Genomic DNA, 12,290 nt, shown 5'->3' on the forward strand with positions numbered 1-12,290 from the left:
TTATGTAACAAGCCGCAATTACAAAAGAACTCTTTCCAACAAGGGAGCTAGCGCCCCCTGCTGGATACAGAACAATTAGTGAGTGGAGGTGCGGAAGTGAAGAGAAGTGGTTGGTGTAGCTCAGAGTTGTATCTTCACCGTTGTGTCATTAAAATGACTGGCAAATAGTCCACAAACTGGGGTGACCATCTCTCTCTGTGTGATTTCTACATATCGAGGACTGCGCTACTGAAGACACTCAAGAGCCAAGAAGAAAATAAGCGAAAAAAGCGCACTCCATTCATCCGCTCTTACAGCACCACACTCAGGACATACAGCTTTTCAGTTGGACACCCGTAGAAGCGGGACAAGTAACCGTACTATCCTGTCAAAAAATCATCATATCCTTGCACTGTGCTTGTAAGATGAATTTATTTCTCTCTGCTTTACTAAAGCTTACACAGTAATTGAGGTTTATTGATGACCAGGATTCAGACGTTAGCCTGCAAGGAGAACTATTAAAAAGGGTGAAAAAGTTTAAATATCTAGGATTAGAAGGTTGACCAAGATGGAAAATCAGATGCAGAGATAACCCATAGAGCGCAGTGTGGATGAAACAATTGGAAGAAGATATCAGGAGTGTTGTGTGATTGAAGAATTACAGCGAAGGTTAAAGGTAAGGATTTTAAGACGGTGGTAAGACGAGCAACGATGTGCGGAGCTGAGACACGGGCAGTCAAGGGGACACAGGAGAAGAAGTTGGATGAGGCAGAAATGAGAAGGCTGAGATGGACGTGTGGAGTTACAAAAAAGGGCAGAATAAGAAATGAGACAATCAGAGGTACAACAAAAGTGGGAGGGATAGCTAAGAAAGTCCAGGAAAGTAGGATGAAGTGATAAGGACATGTGGTGAGGAGAGACAATGAAGATGTGGGCAAAAAGAGTTGACGGGAATGGGGAAGAGAAAGTGAGGTGGATGAATAAAATAAAAGAAGATCTGAAAGAAAAGGGCTTGACTGGGGAGGACGTGCAGGACTGAGCTGTTTGGAGAAGGCTGATCAAACACATCCACCCCACATAGAAGTGGGAAAAGATGAGTTGACATCCTTTGGTGAAATCCAGCAGGTTTCACTCCCTCTGCCCAGAGAAATCTCACTGCAGCACGGTGTTCAACTACGGTGCAATCCCACAGCGGGGCAACCATGATCATTTAACCTTGGCTTCAGTTGAACTAACAGCAGAGCACTGCACTGTGGCTGTTCAAACTCCCCATAAGCTAACGGGAACCTGTTGTATTGCGTCAGCTTCTCTCCATTGTGGTTCGAAGAAGACACTAAGCATTTACAGTACACTGGCAGTAACAGACACGTGCGCATGGGAGGCCGCTAAAGGGCTCGACAAAGGGAGATTCCATGCCGGACCAGGGGGTGGCAGAGTTCACTGACTTGTTCTCTATTTCTTCTGCAGACCAAACACAGGAAATTCCGCCTGGGCCTGATGACATCACTTCCGGTTCTAGACCCAATCACATCACTTCCTTCACCAGGCTTTAAAAATGCTATTTTGTTTGTTACAAATCGGTTCTGTTCTCGACTCAATTCTGTAAAGAGATATCGTTGTTTGCTTTGATTTTTGAACCAAGCTTCAAGTATACGAGGTGTCCACCTCAAACCTTTTTTGTCGTCTTTCGTACTTTATTTCACAACAGTACATCAGAGGTCTATTCCTGGACTTGAATATTTATTGTTTTATTAACAACTATCCACAGTACCTGTCAAAGATAGTAAATAGATTAATTTTAATAATGTTTTCCATCTCTTGCTCTGCGTGTGCCTTCAGCAACCTTTCCTCGGTATTCACGTGTGTCTGAACGTCTCCCGTTTTTGAGTGTGTTCCTGTAAAGCCTACTTCTCAGACTCCATCAGTATTTTCGAGGCACCATTCTCGCCTCCTGTCCAGTGTTATTACTTTGTCTTTGAAGGCGACTCTCAGCATGCCTCTTACTCCTTCACTAACGTGTCTTCACTTCTCTTGCACACATTCCCGTAAAGCCTGCTTCTCAGATCGTTTCCAAGGTTTTTGACTTTGTGTCTCCGAAGGTGACTCTCTCTTACACCTTTCCTAATGCCTCTTCCCCTCTGCTCCCTCTTCTGAGTGCAATTCTACGACTCCATCTGTATTTTTGTAGTGAGGCCTTTCTCACCTCTTATCCAGTTTTATAATTTCCATCTTTGAAAGGCGACTCTCTCAGTGTGCATCTTTACTAATTCTTGTGCGTCTCACACTCTCACACTTCCTCTTTTGTCAAACTGACCAATCACACCAAAGCTAAACAGACCAATCAGATTGCTTTGAGGGACTGGACACACAGACTTTAGTGTTTTATTATATAGTAGATATGTTTGCTGTCCACTGTTCTCTTCAAGGAACATAATTGAATGAACAAAAACGTAAACTGAGTTTTATGGTATTGCTCTGCTGTGTTTAGGGAGATAAACTTCTTCTTGGATTTAAGTTTGCTTATTTGAGTCTTCATAGTAAAATTTTTAAGTACTCCTGGTCTATAGCTACTGTATGGATGTCTATAGGAGGAGCCGCAGTAGATACAAGACTCAATAAATTAAAACAGAAAAACAAAAGTGTGCAGACAAAAGCAACTGGCCTGCCATTAGGAATGGCCACTGCAGGATGTAAATCCTCATTGAAACGGGACAGCTGGACAATCCCTCCTGTCCTGTGAAAGAAGACTCAGGGCTTCAGTCATCAAGAGTTCCACACCAGAATGTTCTTCAGCAGTCACACTGATGCAGGCCTGAGTTCCCACGAAGGTGGTGGCCATGCTGTTGAAACACCTCTGAGCTGTTCCTGAAACATAATTTTAATCTCAGCAGTTTTTGTTAAATAAGTTTATACATTTCCAAATATTAAATGATTTGTTTCTACATTTCTGTAAAGATGTCCTACAATTAAAACCACTCCTAGATGCTACAACTCAAGTCTTTCAAAGTGGAACTCGTCCACCCGGCCTCTCAGCATCGACTCCCGACGTTCAGTAGTAGCCCGGGGCGTAGGGCGGCGGTTGCAGGTACTCCAGAGGTAGATGGTCCGGGTCCGATTGCTCCTCTGGATTGGCACACAGATGTACGACGCCAGCCCCGTAATCAGAATTATCAGGAGAAAATTCAATCGTTCTCTTCGCTTTTGGAGGGCAGTCATTCCCAAACCCATCCTCAGCAGGCCCATACTGAGGCCTTCCTCCATCTTCACATTCTTCCAGTGGGCATCTGTTAGTCATACGGGCCTGTGGCACTTTGGGTGGAGCACCTCGGGCTGGACATGGTGGAATTCCAGGAAGTGGGCTGTTTATGGGTTCTTTCTTCTTGTGGAGTTTTTTTTTAATTTGGATTAGGTTGAGGAAATTGGGTGGTTTGAGGTCCTTACGCAGAAGGCCTGGGGTCATGTCGGAATTGGATCCAAACAGAGGTTTCAAATTTCTCGGGGGCAGCGCTGGACCCTGGACATCTAACTGCTCCACACTTTTGGACTTCATCATCAGTGGTCTGTTTCGGGGTGGAGGTTGGGGTCTGTTGAGAGCCTGAAATAAAAGACGACTGGGTTAAACATTACGTCAAAACTCCCTCCCCTACCCCAACCAGCAGCTTATGGCCAGAAGAAAGATTCTAAAAAATATGAACTCTAAAAATCTGTCAAGTTTATCAGTTTAGTAAAATGTCTACCCAATCAGCTGCTATATAAATTCGGGTAATTTTCTGGTGGAAACAAATGGCTATCACCATGACTAAATCTCAGGTACACACACATACTGTGCACTGTGGAGACTTGCATCATCTCACGGGAAAATACAAACTGGGATCAAATAAATTGAAGCACATAATGTTCTAAATGGGTAGCATGGCACAGCATGTCTAACGGCAGGAGGTTAATTCTGTACACCGTTTCCGTACCCCAAAATAAAGCTTTATTATTCTGAGAATTAAAGCAGGTGTCACGCATGTGTGCCTGGAGGACCCACCTTCCTGGCTCTAAAGAGGTGTGCAATACCACTCCGGGATGAGAGGGAGCGCTGCCGCTAACTGTCTCTTCACTTCCAAACTGCAGTAGCAACAAGAAGGCTACAGAGAACTCCTCCCACATCGCCAGAGTTGGGCCCCACCCCTTATGACTCAGACACCTTAAGAGTGGGTGTCCCCCACTTGAACCCGAACCCTTATTGAGGACAGGGCTTTTCATGAACATTTTGCGCAAGGCTGAACAAGCCACCTTTCTTTTGTGCCCTGGGCAGTGTTTAATTATTTTTGCTTTATCAATTAAATGGGGGTCACCTACCTGGTGCCTCAACCTTTCTTTTTGGTGTCCTTTTGTTCCTCTCGGCCTGTTACTTGGTCACACAGGACGGTCAATTTTTTTTTTTTTTTTTTTACCAGAACCTGACAGATAACTTCACAAATGTGATAGAATGGGTGTTTGTAACAAATTTAAAAATTCTATGACTGTTGCTAAATTTAAAAAAAAAGGAGGCATTTAGAGCCAATTTTTTTTAATTGTTTTGTGCTGCAATTGTAAGGTTTCTAAACTCCAACGGGACAACATGCTGAAGAGCGTCCCAAGGCACGATAGCCGCATCCGTGGAAGACAGCTTATCCCTTGCCGGGACAACCGCAGGCTCCAGGTGCTGCAGCGACTCACCACTAAAGCAAATCCGAGCCAATCGCGATAGTGCTATAAGCAGGGAAACAGTATTACTTGGCCACGACCCTGCCTGATTGCTGTGTCTGTGTATAGGAGAGCGGTAGATCCTGCTGTTCCTGTTTCAAGCAGAACAAAGCTGGTTTTGCTAAAGTACTGAGACTCAGCCTCGTATTTTGGGGTGCAAGACAGGGACTCACACATCAAACAGTATATTTGATGTTCCAGTAATGACAGGCCAGTTATTTCACTTCTGAAGTAGATAGATAGATAGATAGATAGATAGATAGATAGATAGATAGATAGATAGATAGATAGATAGATAGATAGATAGATAGATAGATAGATAGATAGATAGATAGATAGATAGATACTTTATTAATCCCAAGGGGAAATTCACAACAAAAAAGTGGGAAGTACCGTATATACTCATGTATAAGTAGTGTCTTGAAATTATAATTATAAAATCGGACCCCGACTTATACACCCATTTAAAAATCTATCCATCCATCCATTATCCAACCCGCTATATCTTAACTACAGGGTCACGGGGGACTGCTGGAGGAAACAAACCCCAGGCAGGGTGCTAGCCCACCGCAGGGCACGCACACACCCACACACCAAGCACACACTAGGGACAATTTAGAATCGCCAATTAATCTAACCTGCATGTCTTTGGACAGTGGGAGGAAACTGGAGCACCCGGAGGAAACCCACACAGACACGGGGAGAACATGCAAACTCCACGCAGGGAGGACCCGGGAAGCGAACCCAGGTCTCCTAACTGCGAAGCAGCAGCGCTACCCATTGCACCACTGTGCTGCCCCCCCTTATTCAAAAATGCGACGCTTACATTTTTTTTTTTACATCTTCTTTCCTCCTCCAATCTCGCATCAGTTTCTCAGACACCTCGAATTTTGCCAATTTCTTTCTCCACTTTAACGACTTTTAATTTAAAACCAGCTTCATATTTTCTTCTGATCGAACGCTCCATCGTAGATGAGTGACGCTCTTACTATAAAGGTGTACGAGAGTGTGAGATACACAAAACACAAAACAGTGCGAACGTCGCTTTGGAATACTGCAGGTATTACTGTGTGGTCACGTAGGCACAATACATAGAAAACAAAAGGCCGTGTGCTCCGTGGTTACTCTCTCAGGTGGACGCTAGCATACCGTAATCTCTTAGACCAACAACGTGAGTTTTCCACATTCGACTTATGTGACTGACATTATAAAATACCAGATAAGTCCCAACTTATCTGCGAGTATATACGGTATTCTCAGGCCTGTCATTTTAGGAGAAAATGTGGGGATATAAGAATTAAGACAGAATCTCTTTTTTATTTTTTTTAGATTTTATATTATTTTTATCATCCAATGCTATAAATGAAACTGTAGAAGTATAGCTATACCCATACTCCGATACTGGATGAAGATTGTTCCCTTTAACCAATAAATTGCACCAGATGTGTTGCAGTTTCCAAAGACTGCACTGTATCTAATAATCAATATTTTTTATAGAGTTTTGTTCTGTTTCTAGTGTGCATAGATATTACTGCTTATTTTTCATGCTTTTCTTTTATCAAAACCCCATAACAGTTGTGAGGGATGGATAGCATCCGTACCCAACCAGGACACCCTCAAGATGGAAGGACAAAGGGAGACAGCTTACACAGGGCTTTGTCTCCACCAGGACACTAGATTGTAGGCAGCACAGGCTCGGATCCCTGCATGGGTGCCCACAAGGCATATTGGGTATTGTAGTCCCGGGGGACATTCTTGTTGGGTCCCATGGGGGCCACCGAAAGTGCTTCAGAGCTGCACCATCATACTGTATCACGGGAAGCATTCGATGAAGACGTTCAGGGGAATAAATCTTAAAAAAGCATTTCACAAGAAGTTAATTAGCAGCACAATCAGGGCACTCATTTAAAAAAAAGGGTCAGAATGAAAACCTGCAGCCACGGTGGCCCTCCAGGACCGGACTTGGCCACCTCTGTTCTAATTCAGATAAATTTAATAACATTACTTTTTTGTTTTTCAGACACAAATATTTCACAAGAGGGCAGGAGGTAGAGTAGATGTTTTGATTTATTCAGGCTTACCCAGCAGTTCCTGAACTGATTGGTATGACACGGTGAGAACAGGATCTTTTAGTTTTTTTTACACATACTGTATCATTTTAAGAGCTATTTTGAAATGTTACAATTGCTAATGTTATAAATTAACGAATATCATCTTTACCAGCATTCCCATGTCTAGCTTATCTGTTTATAGAACAGTCCCCAGAAGTGATTCTTATTTAAAATGAGTGCTCATCAAACCCTAAACACTACAGCTTTCTATGGAATTTCCCAGCCATAGGGTGTAACTGAAACTTAGACGATGACAAAGCCTCGAAAACCAGGAAGAGTGCGTCACGTCAAGGACAGCTGATCATCAGGAACTGGCTAAAACGAGAGAAAGCCCTCCAGGAACATACCTCACTTAACATTGTATGGGTCAGGCTGCTATTTCGCTCCGAGGTGATAACCATATAATGAGCACCACAAATCCGAGAATAGTGAGCCCAGTAGGAAATTCACAGTGGAAATGTGGACAAATTCTCTCAGAAGAGGCTCAGTAAGGCCCTACTTTAGGGTTAGGATTAGGGTTAAGGTTAGGCTTAGGGTTAAGCACAACATTAGTTCTTTGAGGGCTGGATATTTTTTCCAAAAATCCCAGTTTTCTGATGAGCACACAATGCATAAGTCACGCATAAATCAACATAAAACGTCTATTGCTGAATGCTGTGGCTGCTGTCATTGCCTGTTCGGCGCCTCTAGCAGTAGCGGCTGTATGGGGGCAGCTCGATGGCCAGCAGAAATGCACGGTGGGCCAGCTGCCCGGCTATCTTCACGCAGCAGTGACGGTCACAATGTGACACAATCTAGTTTGTACCTCTTGTCATCGTAAGTGGCGGTCTTCCCAGGCAAACGATGCTGTAGGCAAATCAGCTGCACAAAAGAGTTCAGCACCACGATCAGCTGGGGTACCTCACTTTCATTTTCCATCACCAGATCACTTGTATCAAAGTTGGAGTCCAACAAATCAGCGTCTGTTTCAGCAATAATTCCCACCAACCGTAAAAAAACCCTTGTATGTCACATTTTTCAAGTTTTTGGCAAATTGGGAAAATGATGTCGCCCCTATAATTAACGATCTCTTGGTTTCATTTTTCCTGAGCTTCACGTACACAATATTGTTTTTTTTCTTCATAAATCAAAAACACCTTCCATTTAAATTAGGCAGTTGCAGCATTTAAATCACATGATCATAATCTGACGTTTTCATTGGTAGGCGGTCAGTGGAGTTGCTAGGTTTTTGTCTTGATTACATCTTGCCTGAAGAAGGGGCCTGAGTTGCCTTGAAAGCTTGCATATTGTAATATTTTTAGTTAGCCAGTAAAAGGTGTCATTTTGTTTGGCTTTTCTCTTGCAGTATGTCAAATACTGTGTACATACTATCGTCTTCCATCGTGCTGTGACTGGAATGAAGACATATTTGGCCATCACCACTACTTTATAACATCAGGAAAGACCTACAGTAGTAACTCCAAAAACAAAACGAACTCAAGTCTGAAAAAAATGGCAGGTTTTTCCATTGCACGTGAGAATACGCAAAACGTCGTCCACGGGGTATTTTGCTTGCCGCATTTGCTTTGGTCTTTCAGCCAGATGTCGATGCCATTTTAGAGATTGTTTTTTCTTCACTTCACTACGCACACCCAGGGAGTCGAGGTCAAATCAACAAAGCTTAACTTTCCTTCTAGCAAAGAGAGTCAAACTAAAACGTAACGGTGAGTTTTGTCGCTGTTTTACAGCTGATTACTGTCCTCTACCCTTGAATTTCGATAAAAGTCGACATTCACCTTCAAAGAGTTAAAGCCAGGAGCAGTTTTGGGTGGTTGAAAATTTTAAAGGAAAAAAATGAGAAAAAAAGGGTACAGAAAATACAGTCTTTGCATCACAGCCATCCCCGTGGTCTGGTGGCCTTATGACTTTACAAAAAATCCACAGATCAAGGAAGTCATCCCAGAAAGATCCAACAACAATAGATAAATGGCCATCCGCTGATAATGGTCACTGAAATTAGAGAGAACGGCAGGGTCTCAATAGGATCTCTTGGGTGGGAGCAAAACAGCTGATAAAAGAGCAGAAGGAGGATGTGAGACGGAGCATAAAAGTGAAGGCAGTTTAACTTGAGGACGTGTAATCAAGTCATCCTACATGATGCCTTCAGAGGCTGACACCTGTCTGGGAAGGATTTGTGGATTCGTGCTTATTGATTTGTTTCTATGTATTTCTTCCTTATGTTTAATCATCTTTATTGCTTTTGAACAGTAAATGTTTTGAAAACTTTGGATATCTGGTGTTTTATGAGGCCTTAAGAGGGACTCTCCATACCATGGGTGTCCAACTCCGACCTTGGATGGCCACAGTGGCTGCAGGATTTCCTTCCTACCACTTTCTTAATCGGTAACCAATTTGACTTCTTCTACCATCATTTTAATTATTTAACAATCCTCTGAATTGCTTCTTTTTTTCCTTAAATGGGAGCCAAATAAACACGAGATGTGAAGTGAGCCAACAGATGACCTGCTAAGCCGGGGGCTTTAAACTCCAAACAATTCCACTCCAACCGTTTCCATAATTAGAAGGTGATTTTCATTGTTAATTTCATTTGTTTTATAATTCTATGGCATGTTGGTAATCTCACTCTGCCATAGCAGAAAGCACCATCAAGATGTTTTGTGGACCTGAAAAGATCAACATTACTGAGATCTTCATCTTTCTTTATTATCATGAATTGTTTGATGGACAACGGGTTAGCTGGTGATGTGTTGACTCATTTTGAATCTCATTATTGTTTGCCTTGTAATCTACTCTCTCTATATAAAATCCTAAGCCTAAAATTACAACAGTAATGTTTTTATGTTACGTGTTTTGTCACGCTTTACATCGGGCTTATTTTAAAACCTACATATATATGTTTGTTATCATTCTTTTCAGAATTTATCGAACTTTAATGTGATGTTGTTAGATTTTCAGATTCTTATTCCGTTTTTAAATTATAAACTAAAAAATATCAAGAACTCATGTCTTGCGAGACGGGACTTTGTGCCAAAAGATTTAACCACACCTGGGGCCAGAAATAAAAGACAAAGAGTAGGAGAGCTGCTGTATAGGCTTTTAAATGTTTGAAGCGCCACGCAAGATGCAGATCACACCGCACGGCAGCAGTAAGCCAGCAGCTGATCGAGCAAAGAGGAGGTTAAAAAAAACTGCATTTGTTTCCCATTAATAACAGTTTAAGAGGGGGTTTCAGAGGAGCGACCGCGTCTCCTTAGCATGCGTTCAGCCCCCCTCTTCATAAAGCGAGTGGCAGAAATGTGAAGTGGCTGGAGAGCGAAGTGGCTGGCGAGTGAAGCAAGCAGGGGGGAACGCCCTAATTACTAAATAAAAGAAACAATTGAGGGGTTTAAATCTTAAATAGCAAGTAAGTTAAAATGAAGGGAAAAGTCATTCATTAGCAGCAAAAACAGGTCATTAATTAAGAAAAAGGTTAGAATGAAAGTCTGCAGCTACTGTGGGCCTCCAGGATCAGAGCTGCACACCCTTACTCTATACATTAGAACTTTAGAAAAAAATGTGACATGAACAGGCCATTCAGCCCAACAAGCTTGTCCACCCTAATCACCTGGATTGTCCAAAAAAACATCTAGTCAAGTTCTGAAGGGTCCTAACATCCTGCCCTCCACCACACCACTTAGTATTTTTTTTCCATGCGTCTGTGGTTCTTTGCAAAAAGAAAATCTGTCCCTAAGAAGTTTACAAGCATGTCTCCATGTTCTTGTTTCCAGAAATTATTTTAAAGTAACAACTGGGATCCACTGTACTAATTATTTCATAATTTTAAACACTTCAATCATTTCCCCTCTTAATCTTAGTTTGTTTAAACTGAAAAAGTTCAACTCCTTCAATCTCTTCTTCAATAGCTCATACTTCTTAGTCCCAGAATCAGCCTGTTAGTTGCTCTCCTCTGGACTTTCTCTAGTGCTGCTATGTCCTTTTTGCAAAATGGAGACCAAAACTGAACACAGGACTCCAAAGTGAGGCCTCACCAGTGTGTTATAAAGCTTAACTTGACTTGGATTCCACACATTGGGAGACGTAACCTACCATCCTACTGGCTTTCTTGATTGTTTCAGTACGCTGTGTACATAGTAGACTTAGATAGTGATGAGTCCACTACAACTCCTAAATCCTTCTTATAAGGTGCAATTTCAAGTTTCAGACCTCCTGTTGTGTATTCAGATCTAACATTTCTAGATAGATAGATAGAAAGAAAAGGCACTATATGATAGATAGATAGATAGATAGATAGATAGATAGATAGATAGATAGATAGATAGATAGATAGATAGATAGATAGATAGATAGAGAAGGCACTATATGATAGATAGATAGATAGATAGATAGATAGATAGATAGATAGATAGATAGATAGATAGATAGATAGATAGATAGATAGATAGATAGATAGATAGATAGATACTTTATTAATCCCCAAGGGGAAATTCACATAAATTCTACATCCTATGTGTGATTCTTTACATTTACTGATATTAAATTTCATCTTCCACAAATCTGCCCAAGCCTGTATGCTGTCCAAGTCCCTCTGTAACAATGTTAGGGCTGTCAACCGTCATCATTTTCCCAGACATGTCCTCATTTTTAATACGCCATGGACTGTCCAGGAGAAATTTATAAAATTTTGAAAATGTCCGGAATTTTGGCTGCTAAAATTTGAAAATCTCCATATCCTTATCATTGGTAAAAAACTGAAAGCCGTACACTGATCAGCATTTTTTTCCCCAGAATCTTCATTTCCATTCCATCGGTAAACAACGCAGATATTGACGAGAATAGTCGACGTCTGCCCAACTTGGCTTTTTCACTTCATCTTTTGAACTCGGCTTTATCTTCTTGGCGAGCAGACGGTCCATTATAAATGTTGTTTCTTTCCTTAATTGGTTGTAATCCTAATTCACTGTAACTAAGTGAATTTTTTCGAAATCGAAATTATAATTTCACATTTTCTATATGAGATCTTATTTTCGATTCTTCTTTAAGCAGCTTGGTTAAACAAGAAATTTCATATATCCAGGTACAGTCCGTCGTAATTAAGTGCAAGTAAGTACTGCTTTGTAATATTTTAATGGAAAATATTGTTATTACTACCTGTTATTCCAAAATTGATTTATAATTGTAAATGAATGAGTCAACCATTAAAGTTCAAGTTAATTAAAAAAAATCACACATTCATTCTATCATTTACAGTATCTCACAAAAGTGAGTACACCCCTCACATTTTTGTAAATATTTGATTCTATCTTTTCATGGGACAACACTGAAGATATGACACTTTGCTCCAATATAAAGTAGGCCGTGTGGATCTTGAATCACAGTGTAAATGTGCCGTCCCCTCAAAATAACTCAACACACAGCCATTAATATCTAAACCGCTGGCAACAAAAGTGAGCACACCCCTAAGTGAAA

At 41.4% G+C, this 12,290-nt stretch overlaps 1 protein-coding gene across 1 annotated transcript in view; it reads right to left on the reverse strand.

Moving 5' to 3' along the window:
* Positions 1-1,702: 1,702 nt before the first annotated feature.
* The window catches only part of hsh2d (hematopoietic SH2 domain containing), a 54,645-nt gene continuing 44,057 nt past the window's right edge, over positions 1,703-12,290 (reverse strand). The window contains exon 6 of the mRNA XM_028816551.2: positions 1,703-3,574. Within this exon, the coding sequence (XP_028672384.1) occupies positions 3,029-3,574 (546 nt within the window). The 3' untranslated portion in view covers positions 1,703-3,028. The remainder of the gene's footprint in view (positions 3,575-12,290) is intronic.

The sequence above is a fragment of the Erpetoichthys calabaricus genome, chromosome 12, assembly GCF_900747795.2.
Source record: "Erpetoichthys calabaricus chromosome 12, fErpCal1.3, whole genome shotgun sequence".
Lineage (NCBI taxonomy): Eukaryota > Metazoa > Chordata > Cladistia > Polypteriformes > Polypteridae > Erpetoichthys > Erpetoichthys calabaricus.